Here is a 25,241-nt window from a genome sequence, read left to right on the forward strand (position 1 = left end):
CAGTCTCAACCTCTGCCCTCTAGTTCTCCGGTTGCAGCTGAATTCAGAAGACTACCCTGGGCTTACCTTTTCAATTCCTTTTGATGTCTTGTACATCACTGAGATCATCTCTTTGGTACCAGGCTGAAAAGTCCAAGGGCCTTTAGAATTTTTTCTCTCAAGGTTCAAAGCCCAGTATTTAGGATCATCAGTCATCCTCTCTACATTGTCTCCAAACTTAATTATCTTGTTTGCTAGTGATTACAACTAGACACAGTACCCAAGGTACACTGAACTTTGATCAGAGTTATATGTGATTTACTCATCATTTCTTCTCTCTGGTTATGTTATTTAACATACCATTGGTTTTTTTGATTTTTCCAAAATCCTGAAACTCAAGGGTAAGTGTGGAAAAATTAAGGATATTAGAGAGAATGTAGATTGATCGTTGAGGAGTAGTACCACTGTGGGAGGTCTGAGGGTCATTGTTATGAATGTGGGTGAGACATAAGTGAGGGATAGGCAAAAGTGTTAAACTGAAGTCCAAGGAAATGAAACTTTGGTAATAATTGAATGAAGGTCCATAGTCGTAGGAATAACAGCAAAATGGACTATGTTTTAAATGATAAAAAATTGCAGCATGCTGCTGTTCAGAAGGACTTGGGTGTCCTTGTTCATGAATCGTTAAAAGTAGGATTGCAGATGCAGCAGGTAATTAAAAAGGCAAATGGAATTTTGTCTGCCGTTGCTAGAGGGATGGAATTTAAAAATAGGAAGGCTATGCTGCAGCTGTAAAGCGTCCTGTTGAGGCCACACCTGGAGCACTTTGTGCAGTTTTGGTCTCCTTATTTGAGAAGAGATATACTAGCACTGGAGGTGCTGCAGAGGAGATTCACTCGGTTGATTCCAGAGTTGAGAGGGTTGGATTATGAGGAGAGACCAAGTAGACTGGGATTATATTCACTGGAATTCAGAAGAATGAAGGGAGATCTTACAGAAACATATAAACTTATGAAGGGAATAGATAAGGTGGAGGCAGGGAGGTTGTTTCCACTAGCAGGTAAAAGTAGGACTAGAGGACATCGCCTCAAAATAAAGGGAAGTCAGGAGGAACTTCTTTGCCGAAAGGGTTGTGAATCTGTGGAATTCCATGCCAGTGAAGCAGTTGAAGCTACCTCGCTGAATGTTTTTAAGGCAAGGCTAGATAAATTTTTGTGAAGGAATTAAGGGTTATGGTGACTGGGCGGTAAGTGGAGCTGAGTCTCAAAAAGATCAGCCATGATCTTATTGAATGGTGGGGCAGGCTCGAGGGGCCAGATGGCCTACTCCTGCTCCTAGTTCTTATGTTCTTATGGTTTCAATTTCCAGTATCACTGGACATAGCTGCATCATCAAGAAACGATCATAGTAATCATCTTTCAAGATAGTTTTCATTACAATGGAGGACAGAGAGAGATGACATGACATTCCCAATGCTAGATTTAGGACTTTGCATTGTGAAAGAAATATTTAGGACAGGAGAGAGGAGGGGCACAAGGAAGACGCCACCAAATCGTTCCATGCAATGCGTTAGGATCACCTCTGCCAGAAATGTTGATGGGTCAAATCAGCTGAGTGATTCTGCAGCTGCAGAGGAATGAGATATGACAGGCCCAGAACCAGGCTGGACAGTAGCCAGAACATCAACAAGAAGCAACAGCAGAGGGTCAAAAAGTGCAGAATGCTGGCAACCAGGAGCTAGTGCAACATAGAGTACAATCGAAATAGTGCAGGCGATGCAGCTGCTAGCATGTATTGGAGATGCGTGAGGAATAAGAGAATGTTTAATCGTATGTGAAGAATAAGAGAATGATCAGGGAGAAGGTAGGGCCGATCAGGGATGGCGTAGGGAACTTGTGCATGGAGTCTGAGCAGATAGGGGAAGCTCTAAATGAGTTTTTTGCTTCGGTTTTCACTAAGGAAAGGGACCTTGTTGTGAATGAGAACTTTGAGGAGCAGGAAAACAGGCTTGAACAGATCAAGATTGAGGAAGTTGATATGCTGGAAATTTTGGCAAACATTAAGATTGATAAGTCCCCAGGGCCAGACCAGATTTCTCCTAGGTCGCTCCGGGAAGCGAGAAAGGAGGTTGCTAAGCCGCTGGCGAAGATCTTTGCTTCCTCACTTCACGGGAGTCATACCGGAAGATTGGAGGGAGGCAAATGTTGTTCCTCTTTTCAAGAAAGGGAATAGGGAAATCCTTGGAAATTACAGACCAGTCAGTCTTATGTCTGTGGTCAGCAATGTTTTGGAAAGAATTCTGAGGGATAGAATTTATGACTGTTTGGAAAAGCAGAACTTGATTAAAGAGAGTCAGCATGGCTTTGTGAGGGGCAGGTTACAAATCTTATTTAGTTCTTTGAGGAAGTCACGAGACAGGTTGACGAGGGTCGAGCAGTGGATGTGATGTGCATGGACTTCAGCAAGACATTTGATAAGGTTCCCCACGGCAAGCTCATTCATAAAGTCAGGAGGCATGGGATACAGGGTGATTTGGCTGTCTGGATACAGAATTGGTTGTCTGACAGGAGGCAGAGTGGTTGTAGATGGTAAGTATTCTGCCTGGAGGTCAGTGCTGAGTGGTGTCCCGCAGGGCTCTGATCTTTGTAGTTTTTATAAATGATTTGGATGAGGAGGTTGAGGGGTGGGTTAGTATGTTTGCTGATGACACAAAGGTTGGAGGTGCCGTTGATAGTATCGAGGGCTATTGCAGGCTTCAGCGAGACATTGACAGAATGCAGAGCTGGGCTGAGAAATGACAGATGGCGTTCAACCTGGATAAATGCAAAGTGATGTATTTTGGAAGGTTGAACTTAAATGCTGAATATAGGATTAAAGGCAGGATTCTCGGCAGTGTGGAGGAACAGCGGGATCTTGGTGTTCAAGTGCATAGCTCCCTCAAAGTTGCCACCCAGGTTGATAAGGTTGTTAAGAAAGCATATGGTGTTTTGGCTTTCATTAACAGGGGAAGTGTTTAAGAGCCGCGAGGTTATGCTGCAGCTCTACAAAACCCTGGTGAGATCACATTTGGAATATTGTGTCCAGTTGTCGTTGCCCGATTATAGGAAAGATGTGGAGGATTTGGAGAGAGTGCAAAGGAGGTTTACCAGGATGCTGCCTGGATTGGAGGGCTTGTCTTATGAGGAGAGGTTGACTGAGCTCGGACTTTTCTCCCTGGAGAGAAGGAGGAAGAGAGGTGTACAAGGTAATGAGAGGCATGGATAGAGTTGATAGCCAGAGACTTTTCCCCAGGGCAGGATTGAATGCCACGAGGGGTCATAGTTTTAAGGTGTTAGGAGGAAGGTATAGAGGAGACGTCAGAGGGAGGTTCTTCACCCAGAGAGTTGTGAGCGCATGGAATAGTTTACCAGTGGTAGTCGTGGAAGTGGAGTCATTAGTGACATTTAAGCGACAGCTGGACATGCACATGGACAGCAGTGAATTGAGGGGAATGTAGGTTAGGTTATTTTATGTTTGGATTAAGATTATTCCACGGCACAACATCGTGGGCCGAAGGGCCTGTACTGTGCTGTACTTTTCTATGTCTAAGCATTGTCCAAAGAGGCTGAGGATGCCATGTAATACTGTCTGTCCCCAGTGCCAGCTCTTCTAGGCATACCTATGTCCATGAAATCAGGAGGCAGTCCAATGCGAGTAGTGCTGTTAGTTCACTGCAGCTTTGAACTGCTTCACCAGTGCCTCTTTCTAAGCTTCCAATTTGTTTAAATCCCAGTTTGTTAGATTCAAAACAGCCTGAGAGAACCAGGCAGATGAGATTCACCACAAGTGCAGGATTTCCAGAGCTGTAAGGGGAATGTGACAACATGTCCTTGTGAGATCAGTTAGCAGCATTCATTAACTGAGAACCTTCATTCTTTGAATGTTTAGCTTGGCTGTGATGAATGGAAACAAACCCTTCACACTATCCAGGAAGTTCTCATTATTCATAGATCCTTACTAACTCATGGGTGCCAAAAGTGTTTGCTCTCCCTCATCAACTGCAAGAGTTTGGTTTACTGAGGACAGGGGATACCCACCAAAACCTGACTAATGACATCAATGTAGTGCCCACAAAATGCAATTGCAGAGAAGTACAATACCACTCGTTTCTCAGTAAGTGGAGCAGTCAAGCACGCCGTTGGACTGCTGAAGATGACATTCTGCCTATGATGCTTGGTCCACTTGGGCAGAGAGCTGTAGCACTCAGTTGAGAGGCTCTCCAGGATTTCTATGGTCTACTGTATCTAGTACAACCTCAATCACTAAAAAAGGGAGGAATTTTCAGAGTAGGTTCTGGAGGAGCTAGCTGTTACCTCTGAAAAGAAGGAAGGGAAGGCGATGCTGCTGCTGTGGGAGTTTTTGGATGCAGTGGCAGATTCCAGAGCAATGGCATGACATAGCTGACTGCCTTATTGTAACCAGCTTCTGAGTGGATGGAAGCACTGCAGTATCTCGACAGCATAAAGGTTATCACCCTAAGGGAGACAACGGCCTTCTGGTATTATCACTAGGCAATTAATCCAGGGAACTGGATAATGTTCTGGGAAATGGGATTCGAATCCTGCCATTACAGATGGTGAAATATGAATTCAATAAAAATCTAATTAAGAGTCAAATGATGATAAATAAAAACCGAAAGAACTGCTGATGATGTAAAGCAGAAACAAAAACAGAAACTGCTGGCAAAGCTCAGAAGGTCTAGCAGCATCTGTGGAAAGAAATTAGAGTTAACATTTTGGGTCAAGTGACCCTTCCTCAGAACACTAGTATGTTGATCCTGTGTGTAGGGAAACCAGAAATATTGTACATCCTACTGGCGTGAAAAGTACTGCTCAGACAAAATTGCAATGTCAGTGCCAGCCAGTTCAGAACACTGTCTGTACGGCACCACCTCTTCCTGCTACCACTAACACAGTACTGCAATCCTTGGCACAAGCAGATACATATGCATGTTGTATTCAAAGCCACATTCACTTGTAATTTGGGAGGGAGTCACATATGTCTCAGTGACACATTCACAAATGGTGCCAATTGTAAGGAACTCATATGTTGACTTGCCAGAAAGAATGCAGTTACTTTGGCTACAGATACTGTCCAGGCAACAACCTCAGTCTGATGATAATTGAACACTAACTACTGGGTTGCCAGCTGTGTTCCAAGTCCCCCAACATTACAAATGCTGCTGCATGTTTAAATGGATTCACATTATGTGAGTCAAAGATGCCACTTCTGACTACGTGATGATAAATGTTGCATCTCATATACTCTTAAACTTAACTGAAAATCAAGCGCAATGCCCTTAAACAACCATTGCAGCAACTAACGACAAAATGAAATAGAACATAAAAATAAAATGAAATTGAACACATATTTACAAGTGTTTCATCTGTACTTTGAAGAGATATCTGTGATACCCTACGCATCTTTATAACTTCTTAAATGTTTCTTGCCACTGTGCTTAGGTGCAATCTTATATCCACTGCTCACGTGGAGGCAGCCTGCTGACTCCTGTGCTCTGTTGACTATGATGACTTTTGTGGATGCCCTCTGGTGGTCCAGTCCTAGATGCTTCAGCTTGTTGAGGATTCTTTGCAAAAATAAATGTGCAGCCTCCTCAGCCAGAGGCAATGTGATCACAATGAGAGGTGGATAGTAGGGCACTCTGGAGTCCCCTGGGATTTTGTCCAGGTGGTGCCTTGCTGGTGCTTCTTCTCTTTGATGGGTGTGCAATGCTATTCCCTAATTTCTTGGAATTTCTTGCATCACATTTCTTCCTAACCATAGCTGCATTGTACCCATGGTGAGCACTGAGCACATATTCAGCACTCCAAAGTGATCATCACCCTTTCACTGGAAGAAGCCATCACACACATGCTGGAGCCATGACAGCAGTCAGAACGTGAACAGGCTCCTTCACCTTTCTCTCAAGTTGGTGTGTGGCCTCTAGCATCCTTGCTATCCAAGTAAATGTCTCTGTACTGGTGAGGCTTTCAGGGAAGTGCAGTGGTGGTATGTCTTCTCCTGTTCCTTTGTCATCATCCTCAGAGGTAGTGCTCAAATTGGAGCTGGAGTTGGAACTAAGGGAAGTTTGTCTCTTTCACTTGCTTCAAGGACAAGCTGTGACTTCTGTACAGGTTGCCTTGATTAGATGTTAGAGCTTCCTGCTGTCAACTCTGAGATAGAGGGCCTGCCTCTTTTCCTGGAAGACTGGTAGGAATACCCACATGGGAGACTGCTGAACCATGGGATTACTTGTCAGCTCTGAGTGATGTTGGGTGCAACAGTAAGATTTTCCAAATGGGTGTCAGTGCCTCTAGACCAGGTGATGTTCTGGGCTTGCAGAGAATGAAAGTGTTTCCAAATGCCCTTTAAATATGGTGATGAACTTCTAACATCACAAGGTAATGATGGGGGTGTTGACTTATTGCCTGTCCCATCCACATGATTCACTGCGCTCCTCAATTATGCATCTTTAATTGGCTGGTCACTGTATGGTAAGTGAACTGCCACACAGTTTTAGAGCCACTCCCTTCCAGTCCCGTCACCTCTCTTACTACTGTCAGAGTGATGATATCGTTATCGAAACTGAAGAAAGTTAGAAACATAGCATATTTGAGCAAGTGGATGCAAGCATGACCCTGACCTTCTGATTGGCTTGTTCACACTCTGTCCTTGGCCTGCTGCAGTGTTCAAGTGAAGCTCAATGCAAACTCCAGGAACAGCGTTTCTACTTTCAAATGGGCCTCTTCTAGCCTTTTGAACTCAAAACTGAGCTCAATAAGTTTTTATTTATAACCTCTGCCCAGTCTTGTGTTGTATCATCCTGTTGGTTGGGTGTTGTATGTCACTTTGCTCTGATTGCCTTGAGCATTAGATTCTCAGGACCTGCCATTCACATTAAGAGAAGTAGATAAATGCTGTAGATTCTCAGATTCTCAAATAAAAACAGAAATTGCAAGCTGTACTCAGTAGGATTAGCGGCATCTATTTAAAGAGAAGGAGAGCTAATGGCTCCCCACTGATGAATGACCACAACCACAAATCTCTGGAGACACTGAACTGCTGAAAGTTTCCAGATCTTTCTGTTTTTATTCCTGCCATTTGTAGATTCTCAAGAAGCATATTCTGTTTCTTTGTCCTATTAGCACTCTGACTTTACACCATTACATTTATTCTCACCTGCCCTCTTCAGGCTTTCCCTTTTGTTTGTTTTCCTTTCCTCTACCCTTTCCCTCGCTCAGTAATAATCACATTTCTGTCTTTTCCCACACGTTTGAAACTTTAACTCAGTTTCTCTCTTCAGAGGAGTCCCATTCTTTTAAGGTGGTGGGAAAAAATGAGTTAACTTAGGAGCTGGTGAGGTCTCATCATGTCTTTAGACACTGCAGCCTTCTGTGTGAGCGTTCTCAACCATTTCACCATTGAAGGTCTGCAAGGCTCTCCCTGAAATCTAGGTTGGACAGACATTAACAGAAAAAGTATACTTGGAATGTGCTCTGTATGCTTTATGACACAGCAAGAGAAAATTTAGCCTGGTGTACTTTGATGCAAAGAGGAGCATTGTGTACAATAGTCTATATGGAGCTTAGAAGAAACAAAACAAGATGGTTTGGATAACTGTGGGATAAACATCATTAAAGAGTGTTCTAGGAAGCTTGAATACCAGCAAACTGAAGGGTTCCACTTTCTCTTGCTTCCTATTCAGGAATGTTAGAGATGTAAGAGGGATTTTGTTACATTTTCCAAAACTGGACAGACATCACGTTTGTTATGGTTCAAACGTAAGTCATTCAATAATGATGCGGCTCTCTGAGCATCTTGACTAAGTACAAATATCCTGTCTTTTCTCCAGAACCTGCATACTTGTTTCTATTCAAATCATCCAGTGGCTTTGAACCCATCACATTTCCAGGCAGTTCATTCCAAACGTGATCTACTCACTTTTTTCTGACCTTGCATTTATTTCTCAAGCAAAACATGTTAAAACTGTGCCCCTCGGTTCTCAATCACTTTACACGTGGGAGCAGTTTCTCCTGATCCACTCTGTCCAGACTTCTCATAATTATGAAATCTTCTTTCAAATCTCCTCTCAGCTTTCTCATTTTAAAAGAAGACTGTCCCAATATCTCCAAGTTAACCTCATAGTGAAGTTTTACATTCCAGGAAACATTATCCCAAATCTCCTCTGTGCTCTCTCCATTGAATTTACATCTATCCTACAGTGCAGAGCCCAGAACTGTCCATAATACTCCAGGTGAGGTCTAACCAGTGTCCTGTATAGGTTCAGCATAACCCCCTGCTCTTGTCCTCTATGGCCCCAATAATGAAGGTTAGAATACTGTTTGCCTTATTAACAGCTTTCCGTCTCCCTGTCTTGCACCAGTGCACACTGCTTAGAACAGTACCCTCTATATTTATTTTGTCTTTCTGTGTTCTTTGAGCCAAAGTGGATCAGCTCAGACTTCTCTGCATTAAACTTCATCTGCCCCAATCCACCTGATTCAGCAATGTGTCAGTGTCCTTTTGAAGTTCTACACCATCCTCTCCACAGTACATAATTCTCCCAGATTTTGTGTCATCCGCAAACTTTGAAATTGACCCCTGCACACCCAGATTTGTTTCATTAATGTGTATCTGGAAAATCAACAATGGTCCTAATTCTGCCTTGGGGATTTCCAACAAACCTTCCTCCAACATGAAAAGTATCCATTGATCATTATTGTCTGTTTCTTACCCCTCAGCCAATTTATATCAGCACTCTTACTGACCCATGTGTTATTACCTTCCTCACAGGTCTGTTGTGTGGCACTATGTTAGATACCTTCTGGATGTCAATGTGCACCACATCAACTACTTTGCCTTCATCACCTTCCCACCCTCACCACACCCCCCCTCCACCTTACTTCAAAAACTCCAGCAAGTTTGTTTCTCTTAACAAATATGACTCTTCTGACTCCTCAATTAACCCAGATATTTCCATGTGACTATTAATTCTAACCTAAGCAACTCTTTCTAAGCATTTTCCAATCACTAAAATGAAACTGACTGGCCTGTAATTGCTGGCCCAATCTTTACAACTGTTTTTGAATCAGGGCCTAATGTATCCAATTCTCCAGTTCTCTACACCATCCCTGAATTCAGGGAAGACTGAAAGTTAATTTGGCAGTGCCTTTGCAATTTCCACTCTCACTTTCTCCAGGCATACATCTTTCCTTCACATGCAAAACCCCATTTTGGAGCCTAATTGACCAAACGTTGATCCTGTACTTTTGATGCTGAATGGAGAATAGTCAAATCCATGTCACATTAACGCTGGATCCAGTCAGTCACCGAAAACTTTGTTTTTCTGCATTGTTTTAAAAAGGTCTGATTGTGATAAAATGTAAAAGTGCCCATTTTTCGTTGGAAAGCTTTATTTTCCTGCGGATCAGGTTAATCAAAAGGCATTAAAACTTCAAAAAGCAATGAATAATATTAAACATGTCACTCTGCACCCAGCAAGCTGTTATCTGCAGCAGAATGGTTTCTATGCTGTTGGAAATTCTGACAGAACCCTGAGGAGAAGTCAGTATTGTGTTTTCTTGCGATCTCATCATAAGCATTTCAAGAGGTCGGAGTCATAGTGAGGGCTCAGCATCAGTGCACTTGGCCTTCACATTACCAGAGACAAATGAATCAACTCGGTTAACCACGGAGGTACAGCCAAGTTAATGTTGAGCTATGCAGTATTATCATTGGCCCAGCGGTATCCTGAGTTCCATACTGTTAAAGCTTTATGTCTTCTCCCAGATCTTCATAAACTTATTCTTACCAGAAGCCTTAAGGCACTCCTTCCTGCTGCAATATATAAGAAGTGATTTTGCAAACTCCTGCTTTCAGGGTGGAGTGGGGATAGCGAGTGGCCTTCAGACTACACAGTTAATTCATATTTTAATTCACTCATGGGATATAGGCATTTCTGGCTAGGCCAACATTTACTGCCCATCCCTAATTTCCCAGTGTGCAGTTAAGAGTCAACCAAATTGCTATGGGCCTGGAGTCACAAGTAGGCCAGACCAGGTAAGGGTGACAGTTTCCTTTGCCAAAGGACATTGATGAACCAGATGGGATTCAATGATGTTGCACACCCAGGTGGGGTTGCAGTGGTGGGCAGCAATTACCTTGACAAGCATAAGGCGGTCAGGATCATGCTTGCTCCAGTACATAGCCAAGGGGAAGGAAGTTATTTGCAAGCAAACATGAAAAAGCATTGTGGCGGCAATCACAATGCCCTCAATGACATTTTGCATTTATATAGACTGTTCATGATATTTTAAAGTTCACAAGATGCTTGTCAAATAAAATCCAGCACGCAGAGCCCTACAGAGATAATGGATCTAATTTCTGTTCACAGGGTAGGGGACAGCAGGAGGCAAAATACCTCCCAGATTAGATAGAATAGATGAAATTGGGTCCAATGCTTCTGGACCCACGTTGGAGGCTCTTGAGTACTGACACAGTCTGTTTAAAAAGCTAGTATCATTCTCTGATATCTCATCCCAGTTGTTTTGTTGAGGTTTATGCAAGTCAGCAAAGTAAGCAGCTTGTGAGACTTTGGTTTCTTTTTAAGTTGGAACATTAGAAGCAGCCTGGATGGGTGTGGCCAGCTCTTATAGACCAGGATTCTAGTTTTTCTTTCAGTTTCAGCTTTAACTTTAAGCAATTGCTGTTGGCATCTCAACAGGGCAGAAGCTGCTGGAGTGTTGAAGATGTAGAAGCTATCGTTTCCCTTTCTTGGTTACAACTAACAGCTAATGTTTTGCTCTGCCGCTGGTTACCCTTGACACAGATCTGTTTTTCTCAATTTGCCTTTTTGCGAATGATGTTATTATATTGGAACAGTTAATTATAATAGTTACTGTATGTATTATTCTGTTAAGTATTCCAATAGAATTAAGTTATTCTAAGTTCTTCTTTCTTTTGTTGTATTTTAACTACAGAGTTGAAATAAATTGTGTTTTGCTTAATATTGAGTAGTTTGACCAGTCGAATTACATCTGGAACTTAGCACGTTACATTTGCCTTTAAAATAAGAAGAAGGTAGGGTCTAGGCTACCTTCTTAAAATATTTTGAAGAGGCCCGGTCTGGTCCATAACACTATACAAACATACGTACGTATATATATATAATTTTTTTAGTAAATATCTCAAATATAAGTGTAAAAGGCTTATAATCAATGTGATGTATGTCATTTTTACCAATAGAAAATTTCCTCTAATAATCCTCTCCAAATCTGGAAATTAGTTAGCTGAGACTTTTTTTGTTAATATCAGTCGCATGAGGGTTATGAACAGAGGGATAGTATCTTACAGGGGACTGAATATGGTGGGCTCTGGCAATGTTTGTGGCATTATTAAACAGGAGGTCTAGCAAGGCTAATCTCAATGTCAGAACCATATTGTTCTACCTTTCAGAGTTTGGTGAATTTGGCAAGAGTTTTCTAATCAACCAGTTCACCGATATTATTGCATACTTCAGGAGTAGGTAGGACCCGAACTCAGACCTCCTGGCTCAGAGGTAGGGACGCAAGAGTCCTCTTGCTCTGTCATCTTGCTTTTCACCATTGTTGTGGTGAGTTTCTGGCTAGGCAGCAAGGAATTGCCATTTAAGAGTAATTGTTCTTTGTTCAATGCCTAGTTTGGGGCCCAATCTGTATAATTTATATTCAGCTTTCTCTCTTGCCAACTCACCAAAACACGCTAAAAACCAAGAAAGCGTTCTACAAAAACTAAAATCTGGTGGATTCAGTGACCATGTGCATCAAATGACCTCCATGTTTGACATTGGACACAAATATCTCAGGGCCTAATCTCTGACCACACGCATTACACATATACGTCCACAGACATTGGGACCCAGTATGTGCTACCCTATAAGGGCCCTCATGGCACTTCTCTGATCCAATTACTGGACACTTCTGCAATTCAATGCTGCAATTTGTTCTGCACCAGTAACTCTCATTGTAATGGTGCAGCAAGGACACTGTGCTCAGGGACGTACACTCAGCTTGTGGACTGGAAAAGGCTACATCTCAGGCTCTTTGCTCACTGTTACCGCACTCACTTTGACCCTGTCTGGTTGCTCATACTACACTTTGGTTTGCTTTTTTTGAGCTTTACAGCCTCTGCCAGAGAAGCAAAGTTAATATTACTTCTGTCTTGCCTTCTCATTTAGCACATGTACAAGGGAAGTAGCTTGACATGGTTGTCAGATAGCCTGGATCAGGTTGAGGGAAAAGTCTTCACTCAAGCCACATCCAGTAAATCAACAGCAGTCAAGGAGCTTTTGATTAGGCCAGTCAACCACTTGGGATCCAAGTCAAAATGCTATCCATAGAAGGGTTGTGGAGGTGAATGTTGAGCAACCCACCATCATCTTGACTCTGTCTGCCCTACTGGGGGCAGCTTTCCTCCTAAAATGAAAACAGCCACATATTAAGGGAAATGAATGTGAGTGGCATAGCTGTTACTTTTGGTGCAGGCAGGGAGGTGTCCCGAGTGAGCGACTGGGCAGCACAGAGGGCATGTAGAGTTGTCGTGTAAGCATTGAATGTGTACCGGAGACTCCAGGTTTGAGCACAGGATGTCTATAGCAGACTCAGAGTTTGAGCACAGAATGCCTACCGCAGACTCGGGTGTGAGCATAGAATACACGCCGCAGACTCGGTGTGAGTGCAGAGTATGTACTGCAGACCCAGGGGTGTGAGTACACACAGTGCCTCACAAACCCAGGGGTATGAGCGCAGAATGTGTGCTGCATACTCAGGGACGTGAGTGCAGAGTGCGCCCTACAGACCTAGGTGTGTGTGCACAGTGTGTGTACCTTAGATCCAAGGGTGTGAGCTCTGTGTGTGTATAACAGATCTAGGAGTGTGAATGCAATGTCTGCTAATGTTAGTGATGAGGACACGCACACAGCAGATAGTCTCATTCGCGGCAAAATGGTCATAATGGGACTGTATATTTAATTGATCTAGATGTTTCATATGTGGTATGAAAGCAGATGCTGTAACTGTTCCTGATAATGATGCAGCATTCACAGACTCCATTTTAGAAAGATAAATTATTATTCAACTCCTCAGTGCAGTAGCTAAATCTATTTTTCAAAGAAATTGGTTTTCTAACAGAACTATTGACTGCAAGATACCTCACATAATTTGTACTGACCTTGTCGAACTGAAGCTTTTGGGTACTAACCAGCCTTTTACTGACTTCATTTCTTTGTAGGTATATTCAAGGTGCCTCATCCCCCAAGGACATGATGATTATAGTGGATGTGTAAGTACTCATCAGCTTAACCCACACCTTCAGTTGAATGGTCATACTCAACTTGAAAATTGTAAACTGTGCTTCCCCCTCCACAGTTTCTGCCGTACTTGTGAGTATTTCCATCCCTTGCTGTTTGTTTTTCAGATTTCTGACATTCACACAGTTTTGTTTTCCTTTTTAACATAGCTGGACGCATTGCCTTTCCCTCACTGTGAGGCAGCATCCATTGGCTCAGCATGTGCATAGTTTGTACGCAACATTATATTGCCATTAATTTCACATTGAATTGCAATATCTGATATATTAATGGACGCTACAATTAGCCATCTAAACCAGAAGAGTGTGGGGAATAGAACTGTGAGACTAGAGATGTAGTGGGGCCACACCTGATTTTAAGCTGCAAAATAGACACAGTTATTGTTTGGTGGAAGGGGATGTGTGTGTTTGTTTCACACACCAGGTAGATATTGTCTGCATTATTCACAATGGCAGATTTTTTTTTCCATTGATTTCTGTCTCTCTTGAGAGCTTTCATAGACTAGTGAGCCTTACCTCAGTTGTTGGTAAAGTGTTGGAAAAGGTTATAAGGGATAGGATTTATAATCTTCCAGAAAAGAATAAATTGATTAGGGATAGTCAGCACGGTTTTGTGAAGGGAATGTTGTGCCTCACAAACCTTATTGAGTTCTTTGAGAAGGTGACCAAACAGGTAGATGAGAGAAAACTAGTTGATGTGGTGTATATGGATTTCAGAAAGGTGTTCGATAAGGTTCCCCACAATAGGCTATTGTACAAAATGCGGAGGAATGGAATTGTGGGAGATATAGCAGTTTGGATCGGAAATTGGCTTGCTGAAAGAAGACAGAGGGTGGTAGTTGATGGGAAATGTGCATCCTGGAGACCAGTTACTAGTGGTGTACTGCAAGGGTTGGTGTTGGGTCTACTGCTGTTTGTCATTTTTATATATGACCTGGATGAGGGCATAGAAGGATGGGTTAGTAAATTTGCAGACGACACTAAGGTCGGTGGAGTTGTGGATAGTGACGAAGGATGCTGTAGGTTGCAGAGAGACATAGATAAGCTGCAGAGCAGGGCTGAGAGGTGGCAAATGGAGTTTAATGCAGACAAGTGTGAGGTGATGCAGTTTGGTACGAGTAACCAGAAGGCAAAGTACAGGGCTAATGGTAAGATTCTTAGCAGTGTAGATGAGCAGAGAGATCTCGGTGTCCATGTACACAGATCCTTGAAAGTTGCCACCCAGGTTGACAGGGCTGTTAAGAAGGCATACAGTGTTTTAGCTGTTATTAATAGAGGGATTGAGTTCCGGAACCAAGAGGCTATGGTGAAGCTGTACAAAACTCTGGTGCGGCCGCACTTGGAGTATTGCATACAGTTCTGGTCACCGCATTATAAGAAGGATGTGGAAGCTTTGGAAAGGGTGCAGAGGAGATTTACTAGGATGTTGCCTGGTATGGAGGGAAGGTGTTACGAGGAAAAGCTGAGGGACTTGAGGCTGTTTTCATTAGAGAGAAGAAGTTTGAGAGGTGACTTAATTGAAACATATAAAATAATCAGAGGGTTAGATAGGGTGGATAGGGAGAGCCTTTTTCCTAGGATGGTGACGGCGAGCACGAGGGAGCATAGCTTTAAATTGAGGGGTGAAAGATATAGCACAGATGTCTGAGGTAGTTTCTTTACTCAGAGAGTAGTAAGGGAATGGAACGCTTTGCCTGCAACGATAGTAGATTCGCCAACTTTAGGTACATTTAAGTCGTCATTGGATAAGCATAGGGACGTACCTGGAATAGTGTAGGTTAGATGAGCTTGAGATCGGTATGACAGGTCGGCACAACATCGAGGGCCGAAGGGCCTGTACTGTGCTGTAATGTTCTATGTTAAATTTTGAGTTCTATGTTCTTTTCATTGTCAATTTTTGTAGCTCTTAATATCTGCTTTGTCACAGTTTCTTGTTCTTTGTATCTCCCATAATTACTGGAGGTTCTTCAAATATTAACATTTTTGAATGATTTCCCTCTTAGTTTTATATTGTTCCTCACCACTTTTAGCCATCGTAGTTATCTTTTTTGGCAAGCACAACTCTTGCCCTTGGAGGTAGACACTCGTCCCTTACTACATTCAGTTTTGTTTTAAACATTTGCGTTGCTTTTCAGGTTGTTTTACTCATAAATATATTTGTTCAGTTTACAGTGGACTGTGTCTGTCTCATTCTTTTGAAGTTAGATTCCCTTTCAGATGTAATATTGAACTTAATTTTGTTATGAGCACTATGAGGTAGATATTCACACACCATTAGGATGTAAATCAAATCTGGTTAATCACTCAGTGCTAAATCCAATATGATATCACCTAGATGGTTCAAGAACAAGTTGCTTTAGAAAACTGTCCTACATGTAGAAATTCACTACCTTTCTGACACTTGCTTGTCTGCTTATCCCACTGTGTCTTTACTACATGCTTAATCTCAGCATTTATGCAAACTACCAATTTACAGTCACCCCCAGAGTACGTATACACAGTTCTCAGTACAATATTAAATTATTTTTGATTTCTTAATTCTACCCATAAAATCTCTATTGCATGCTCACCCCTCATTTATCTTATCTCATCGTTTACATTGATATCATCCTTAAACATTAAAACTGTTATCACCGCTGTCCCTGGAGTGATGTGTGGGAGCATTTTAATGAAAGTAATCACAATACCGTACGAGAGATAATAGGAACTGCAGATGCTGGAGAATTCGAGATAACACAGTGTAGAGCTGGATGAACACAGCAGGCCAAGCAGCATCTTAGGAGCAGAAAAGCTGACATTTCGGCCCTAGACCCTTCATCAGAAATGGGGGTGGGGAAAGGGTTCGAAAACAAATAGGGAGAGCGGGGAGGTGGATCGAAAATGGATAGAGGAGAAGATAGGTGGAGAGGAGACAGACAAGTTAAAGAGGCGGGGATGGAGCCAGTAGAGGTGAGTGTAGGTGGGGAGGGGATAGATCAGTCCAGGTGGACGAACAGGTCAACAGGGCGGGATGAGGTTAATAGGTAGGAAATGGGCGTGCGGCTTACATAGAACATTACAGCACAGTACAGGCCCTTCGGCCCTCGATGTTATGCCGACCTGTCATACCGATCTCAAGCCCATCTAACCTACACTATTCCAGGTACGTCCATATGCTTATCCAATGACGACTTAAATGTACTTAAAGTTGGCGAATCTACTACCATTGCAGGCATGGCGTTCCATTCCCTTACTACTCTCTGAGTAAAGAAACTACCTCTGACATCCGTCCTATATCTTTCACCCCTCAATGTAAAGCTGTGCCCCCTCGTGCTCGCCGTCACCATCCTAGGAAAAAGGCTCTCCCTGTCCACCCTATCTAACACTCTGATTATTTTATATGTCTCAATTAAGTGACCTCTCAACTTTCTTCTCTCTAACGAGCTGGGAGGTGGGATGAAGGGATAGGTGAGGGGAAGAACATGTTAAGGAGGTGGGGATGAGCTGGGCTGGTTTTGGGATGCAGTAGGGGGAAGGGAGATTTTGAATCTTGTGAAATCCACATTGATACCATTGGGCTGCAAGGTTCCCAAGCGGAATATGAGTTGCTGTTCCTGCAACCTTCGGGTGGCATCATTGTGGCACTGCAGGAGGCCCAGGATGGACATGTCATCTACGGAATAGGAGGAGGAGTTGAAATGGTTTGCGACTGGGAGGCGCAATTGTTTATTGCGAACCGAGTGTAGGTGTTCTGCAAAGTGGTCCCCAAGCCTCCGCTCGGTTTCCCCAATGTAGAGGAGGCCACAAAGGGTACGGCGGATGTAGTGTACCACATTGGCAGGTGTGCAGGTGAACATCTGCTTGATGTGGAAAGTCTTCTTGGGGCCTGGGATCAGGGTGAGGGAGGAGATGTGAGAACAGGTGTAGCACTTCCTGCGGTTGCACACAATACGGTACGTTTAAGTTTATTATGGAAAAAGAGCAAGACGGTCTGGAGAAAAGGGTTTTGGATTGGAGTAAAGGAGATTTTGTTAAAATAAGGCAGGAACCAGCAAACATAGACTGCGTACAGCTACTTGAGGTTAAATTATAGCAGAACAGTGAGGGGAATTTAGAAAGATACTGGGGAGTGTACAAGCTCAACGTGTGCCCTTTAGAGTGAAATGGAAAAGCAGCAAGCCCAGAGAACCCTGGATGTTGCAGAATATTCAGGACTGGATAAAAAGGAGTAGAGAGATATCTGTCAGGTGCAAACAGAACAAAAGAACAAAGGCCCAAAGGAATATAGAAAGTGCAGGGGTATCTTGAAAGCAATTAAGAGAGCAGAGAGTGGGTATGAGAAAATGCTGGTGGACAAGATTGGAGACAATTCTAAGATATTCTACCAATACATCAAGGGGAAGAGATTAGTCATGGACAGTGTAGGACCCATCAGGGCCAAGGAGGAAATCTGTTAGTGAAGATGGAGGACATTGGTAGAATGTTCAGTTAGTACTTCACATTTATCTTGACAGAGGAGGAGGATGCAAATACAGAATTTGACAAGATATACTGTGAGGTTCGTAGGGAGTGAGGAGGTGTTAGAGGTTTTAGCAAATTTAAAAGTGGACAAATCCCCGCATGAGTTGTATCCCAGACTGCTATGGAAGATGAGGGAGGAAATTACAGAGTCCCTGACTCAAATCTTTAAGTCATCTTTAGCCAGAGGGGAAGTGCCAGAGGACTGGAAGACAACTAATTTGTTTCTACTTTACAAGAATAATGGGCAAGATAAATTAGGGAATTTTGAGTCCAACATCAGTAGAAGAGAAACTCTTAATAGGGAAGGGGAAAATTAATCTCCATTTAAAGATGCAACGTTTGTTCAGGCATAGTTAGCATGACTTTGACAGAGGGAGGTCATATCCAATCAATTTGGTTGAGTTTTTTGAGGAGGTGATCTTATGTGGAGATGAGGAAGGGCACTTACATGGATTTCAGCAAGGTCTTTGACAAGGCTCAACATGAGAAACTGTTAAGGAACATATATATTCATGGGATCGTGGGTAATTTGGCAAACTGGATCAAAATTGACATAGTAGCAAGGGACAGAGGATAGTGGTAGACAGCTGGTGGTATGACCAGAGTCCATTGTGCTGTGGTGGACCATAAGGGTCAGTGCTGCGTTCCTTGTTGATCGTGATATATATAAACAATGTAGGTATGAATGTGGAAGTAAGTTTGTAGATGATACAAAGATTGACTGGATGGTTGACAGTGAGGAGGATGGTGTTAGATTATACTGGGATATAGAGAGATTGGTTAGATGGACAGATGAAATTTTACCCTGATAAATGTGAGGTATCGCACTTTAGAAGTATTTGAGGGAGTAACTCAGTGAATGGCAGAATACTAGGAAGCTCCTAGGAATCTTGTCGTGCTTGTGAACACATCTTTGAAGGGCAAGTCAGTAGGGTAGTTAAGAAGGCATGCAGGATATTTGCTTGTATCGGTGGAAGCATAGATTATAAGAGCAGTGAGATCATGTTGGAATGGTGAAATACTGTGTGCAGTTCTGGTCACTACAGGAAGGATAGGTTTACACTGGAGGGGGTGGAGAGTAGATTTACAAGGATGTTGGCTGGGATAGAGCATTGCAGCAATGAAGAGAGTCTGCATAAGCTTGAGTTGTTTCCTTTAGAGTAGTGGAGTTTGAGGAGGGATAAGAGGTATAAGATTGAGGGACATAGAAAGCAGCAGTTTCTCTAATTGAAGGTTCAGTAACAGAGGGGCATCATTTTAAAGTGAAAGGCAGAATGTTTAGAGGAAATTGAGGAAAAATCTTTCCATCCAGAGGGTCATGAGTGCCTGGAATCCATTGCCTTTGAGGAGAATTGAGGCAGAAAATCTCATAAACTTTAATATATACTTGATAAGTATATAAAGTGTCATGACATTCAAGTCTATCTGCCTAGTGTGAGAAAGTGGGGTTCATGGAAGTAGTAGTGTATTTTTGGTTGCATAGACTAGATGGGTCAAAGGACTTCTTCAATGCTGTATAATTCTGTGATTGTTTCCCTTGTGTTTCCTGTCAATGTGCTAAGCTGGCATTTTCATATCTGAGTCCCGAAGCCTTTCAGGGATGTCTGTCATAGATGCATGTTACAGAAGTGGAACTTTGTGAAGTGAAATACCCAGAGGTCAGGAAAGTCTGTAAGTTAGACTTTATTTTGCTCCAAATCAACCCTGAAGGGGAAGATTGGAATGGTCATTTTGGAAACTGGAACTGTTAGAAAGGGAATTTGAAATTCAGGGCAGAGATCAGAAAGGGCAGGGGGAAGAGTCTTGGGGAAGGTCAGAACAACCAGTGGAAATCAGAAGGATTAAATGGCAGGTTGAACTATTCAGGAGGCAGATCCAAAATCTTGGATGAGGTTTCAAAATTGGGAAATTTTGGTGAGATTGGAAGGGGAGTGAAATGGGAAAAATCAGGCTTGAAATCATAGTCAAGATATCAGAGTTTCAGAAGGGAGTTTGGTAAGAGGAAATGGAAAAAACAAATCAGGGAAGGTGAAGTTCACAGCGGTTGAGGATTTTGATTCATGGAGATTTGGTGAAACAGGAAAATGGTTCCAGCAGGTGAATGGAAAGGCAGTTACCCAATAGAACCAGCATCTTCCTAATCTCTGGATTTTTCAAGCTAGGAATATTTGGCTAAACAGTTTAATGATTAAAATGATAGTTAAATATGAAATACATGAGGCAGTCTCATTATAATATATAAATTGCCACATTGACTTCCTGCAATCAGATTGGTTGCCCAAGCCCTGTCCTACCTTAGTTAAAAGTTTCATGATAACTTTTTGGTTTAGATTTTTGCACATTTTAACATTGCACCTGATCCAGTCCCATCTTCTTGGGGCTGTTAAAACTCCTCCAAAGTGTTTACTTGTTATAAGTCTGCTTGTTTGAATTAATTCAGGTGTTGTGATTATGATGATTGTTTCATAGTCACAGCCTTTTAGATAATAAGAAGCAAAGGAGATTGAGTCGGAGAGATTTGAGAATACCCTGGATCTATTAGTAGACTCAGTCTGTCCAGTTTACATATAGATCTATAATTTAGTGTAACCTCGACAGTGTATAGATCTGGAAAAAAGAGACCATGCGTGCTGTTGCACATGTCTGTAACTGAATGTTATGTGTGCAAATGTCTGTGTCTGTTTGTACCTTTTTTGTGTGACTAGGTAATGCCTGTTTTTATGTGCATATCTGTATGCGTAACTGAGTTTATATGTCTGTGCAGGTGTGTGCATGCATGGATACATGTGTGTGTTGGTGTGTACATCTGTAGAAAAATTCTGTCTCTGCGTGGTGCATATATCTCTTTAAGCACATGCTTGTGTATGCATTTATGTGTCTACTCTGAGAGGTCACGGCTCTGTGTTTTGTCTGTTGTCAGGAGTGGTAGTGTCAGTGGCCTTACTCTGAAGCTAATGAAGACATCTGTCATTGAGATGCTGGACACACTGTCCGATGATGACTATGTTAATGTTGCATCGGTAAGTACTGAATCTAATGGCAAAATACATGCCCTACTGAAATTGGGCAGAATCTTTTAATGATCTGCTAATTCTGTAAGAGAGTCTATGACTGGTATGCAATTGGTTGGTGTAATAGTGACTGAAATGCCCTGTTGTCTCCCTGGATCGCAAAATCAGTTTGCCTCAATTTTTTTCAAATGTAAGACAGTTATAAGCCATGAAATAATTCTAGAAAGTTCTCCTGGAGTTCAGATAGATGGAGGTTGATGTGTAATTGTTTGGAAAAGTGATCTTATACAATTCTTTAAATCTGCTTCAACATTGTGGATACAAATTTTGTATTGAACACATTTAAGGTTTTGAACCCAGCAGAATTTTTGTGAATTTTCCAGTGTGTCATCCCCAACCACCACTCTCTCTGCTCTTCCTTCCCTGTGCTCAGCGACATCAATAAAATATCTTAACCTCAGTGAGGTCCAACTCCACTGGTATCCGTGATTGGTGATATCCAGTGGAGAAGATTCAGGAATTAGCACTTTGGATGTCTCAGCATTTGGAGATGTCATGAAAAAGGAGCAAATTTGTCTTTTCCTTCTCCATCACTTTTCTCTCTCCCTCACCATCTGGTTTCCTCCTCTCCCATCCCTCGCTTTTTCATATCCCCCTCCCTCAGTTTCACCTCTTCCCCTGCACAAGGGAGGCCTTTTTGATTATGAAAACTTCTCTCACAACAGCTACTGCCATGAAGTTATGTGGTGCAAGATTTATGGAGGTCATGTGCTCTCATACCTTGTAGTCCTGCAACATGTGGTTAGATTTCACACGGTCAGAATGTTACACGCCTTCCAAATTGCTGGTCACTTCACATTTCATTATGAATGCAAAACGCCTGCTGCTTTTATAGAAAGAGAGAGAAAAACAGATGCTTATTGGAGCTTGAAACACATTTCCAAGCTGCAAGTTCCTTGCCCAAAGCATGTTCAAATTCTGGTTGATTTCAGCCAGTGTTTAGTTAACTACAAATAAAGCACCATACCTCTACCTGACCAGCAGGTTTAAAAATACTTAGCCAACTCTGCCAGGCTTTTTAAGTTGCATGTGATTGCATTGGAGGTAAACACAGGATGGCAGTTAAATGACCAATTTCACAGTCCTGATTTATTTATTTCACTCAGGATTTTAGGAGGGGTATGAAATGAGTCAGTGATGCAGGCCTTAATAACATTTTGAAGTTAAAGATGAATTTGATCACTGAGAGAATTAGAGTGGGTGGGTTCAGTAGAGAACTTAAGTTGATTAATACCTCTATCAAAACAGTCTGAAGATCTCTTTGTCTTCCTAGAATGGAGATCCAGAAAGAACCCATCCACCACCACTTTCCTCTGTTGACAGAGCTCAGTTTTAACCTGCTCAATTTCTCCTGTATCTTGTTTTACTTCCTCCACGTAAAAGATGTGGGTAGCTCCATGGGTCCCAGCTAACTCTGTCATGTTGTAGAGTATATGAAATATTCCTTCTTCCAATCTTACCCGACATCTCTTTAAACAATTCTTTCTCAATGATGGAATTAGTGCCACTTCCTGCTCGTGTCCGCAACTGGAAAAATTAATTTTCCTTCCAATTTCACCCTACTGTCACAGTCACTTGGTGCATCTCTGAGTCTTCCTTTCCCTTCTTTAAGTTCTTTGTCATCAATTCCAGGCATTCAGAAATTGCCCACACGACCATGACTGCCAATGTGTGTATTTTATAATGTTGCTTTCATGCAGAGATGACCTTTATTTCATCTATTGCACCTACTACTTCTCTCCTCAACAGGCACATCACTTCCTTTGCTGTTGATCCTAAGACACCGTTAATTGCTCTTGCTTTCTAAACCTTCCCTGAACTTCCCTCTTGTTCCACTAAACCCAGTCCTTTATATCAACATTATAAAAAAGACAGGGCGGCACAGTGACTCAGTGCTTACCATGGCTGCCTCACAGTGTCAGGGACCCAGGTTCAATTCCACCCTCGGGCAGCTATCTGTGTGGAATTTGCACATTCTGTCTGTGTTTGTGTGGGTTTCTTCTGTGTGCTCCGGTTTCTTCCCACAGTCCAAAGATCTGAAGGCTCGGTGGATTTGCCGTGTTAGATTGCCCGTAGTATTCAGGGATGTATAGATTAGGTGGGTTATAGGGAGATGGAATGCTCTGTGGGTCGGTGTGGACTAGTTAGGCCAAAGGACCTGTTTCCACACTCTAGGGATTCTATGATAACACGCATTAAAAACCAAAAGAACTGCCAATAACAAGGTGTGGAGCTGGATGAACACAGCAGGCCAGGCAGCATCAGAGGAGCAGGAAAGCTGACGTTTTGGGTTGGGACCCATCTTCAGAAATGGGGGTGTGGAAGGGCGCTGTAAAATAAATAGAGAGTGGGGAGACGGTAATAGAAGGTATGGAGTGCAGCAGATTGGTGGGGAGAGGAGGACAAGGTCAAGGAGGTGGGGATGAAGCCTGTAAAGGTGAGTACATGTAGGGAGTTGGGATGGGGGTTGGTCAGTGAGGAGGGAGGGGTGGGAAGACGGACAGGTCAAGGAGGTGGGGATGAAGCTAGTAGGTGAGTGTAGGTAGAAAGTGGGGGTTGGTCAGTGAAGTGGGAGAGAAGACGGACAGGTCAAGGAGGAGGGAATGAGAGGGGGTGCTGGTATTGGGATGAGGTCGGCTTGGGGAGCCTTTGAAGCGTGTAAAGTCCACATTGAGATTGTTAGATTGTAGGATTCCAAGACAGAATATGAGGTGCTATTCCTCCAGTTGTAAGGTGGCATCGTTGGGACACTGGAGGAGGCCCAGGATGGACATATTGTTCAGGGAGTGGGAGTGGGAGGGAGAGTTGAAGTGGTTTGCAATTGGGAGGTATTGTTGTTTGTGTAGGTGCTCCATAAAGCAGTCTCCAAGCCTTCGTTTGGCCTCCCCGATGTAGAGAAAGCCACATCGGGAACAGCGGACACAATTGACCACATTAGCAGATGTGCAGGTGAACTTTTGTTTATTGTGGAATATTTTCTTGGGGCCCGGGATGGAGGTGAGGGGGGACATGTAGGGGCAGGTTAGCACCTCCTGCAGTTGCAGGAAAAGATGCCAGGGTGATGGGGCTAGTGGGTAGTGTGGAGTGGATGAGGGAGTCACAGAAAGTGCGGTCCCTCCGCAAGGCAGATATGGGTGGGGAGGGAAGTATACCCTTGGTAGTGGGTTCAGATTGCAGGTGGTGGAGAATGATGCGCTGAATCCGGAGGTTAATAGGGTGATATGTGAGGACAAGGGAAATTCTGTCTTTGTTTTTATTGCAGAGAGGGGGTGTGAAGGCTGAGATGCGGGAAATGCAAGAGATGCAGTCGAGGGCATTTTCGACCACTGGCGGGGGGTGGGGGGGTGGAAATTGCAGCCCTTGAAAAACGAGGACACCTGGATGTCCAGGAGTAGAATGCTTCATCTTGGAGCAGATGTGGCGGAGGCGGAGGAATTGGGAATAGGGGATCGCATCCTTGCAGGAAGGTGGGTGAGAGGAGGTATATTCTAGGTAGCTGTGGGAGTTGGTGGGCTTGAAATAAGTATCAGTTTCCAGGTGGTTACCAGAGATGGAGACAGAGAGGCCCAGGAAGGAGAGGGAGGTATCAGAGATGGCCCAGGTGAACTTAAGGTTCGGGTGGAAGGTGTTAGTAAAGTGGATGAACTGTTCAAGCTTCTCGTGGGAACACTGTGGATGCCGTACATCGGGTACATAAGAAGAAACAAATCATTTCTGATGAAGAGCTACCGGACCCGAAAAGTTAACTCTGATTTTTTTCTTCACAGATGCTGCCAGATCTGCTGAGCTTTACCAGTAACTTCTGTTTTTGTTCGTGTTTATAACACTCATCATGATTCCACTTCTGTTTAGTTCTGAAGAGTCATATTGCAATTGAAATGTGAACCGCATCTCTTTCTCCACAGATGGAGAATGCCATCACCATCTGGAGTGTGGGATACTATTGATAGTTAAGGCCCAGCAGAGGTGGTAGCACAGTAGTATACAGTCTTAAACTCCCAATAGTGTGGAGGCAGGCCATTCGGTACAGTGAGTCATAACAACCCTCTGAAGAACATCCCAGACAAATTTTTTTTTTACTCATTCATGAGATGAGGGCGTTGCCAGCTAGGCCAGCATTTATTGCCTATCCCTAATTGCTCAGAGGGCAGTTAAGAGTCAACCACATTGCTGTGGGTCTGGAGTTACGTGTAGACCTGACCAGGTAAAGATGGTAGTTTCCTTCCCTAAGGGACATTAGTGAACCAGATGGATTTTTCCGATAATCGGCAATGGATTCACGGTCAGCCTCTTAATTCCAGATATTTA

The 25,241-nt window shown here is 43.0% G+C and overlaps 1 protein-coding gene across 3 annotated transcripts in view; it reads left to right on the top strand.

Moving 5' to 3' along the window:
- Positions 1-25,241, top strand: part of cacna2d2a (calcium channel, voltage-dependent, alpha 2/delta subunit 2a) — an 815,854-nt gene that overhangs the window by 598,164 nt on the left and 192,449 nt on the right. For all 3 annotated transcript variants that reach the window (XM_048547478.2, XM_048547479.2, XM_048547480.2), the window contains 2 exons: positions 13,285-13,335; positions 20,783-20,882. In XM_048547478.2, the coding sequence (XP_048403435.1) occupies positions 13,285-13,335; positions 20,783-20,882 (151 nt within the window). The remainder of the gene's footprint in view (positions 1-13,284; positions 13,336-20,782; positions 20,883-25,241) is intronic.

Source organism: Stegostoma tigrinum, chromosome 11 (genome assembly GCF_030684315.1).
Source record: "Stegostoma tigrinum isolate sSteTig4 chromosome 11, sSteTig4.hap1, whole genome shotgun sequence".
NCBI classification, from domain to species: Eukaryota; Metazoa; Chordata; class Chondrichthyes; order Orectolobiformes; family Stegostomatidae; genus Stegostoma; species Stegostoma tigrinum.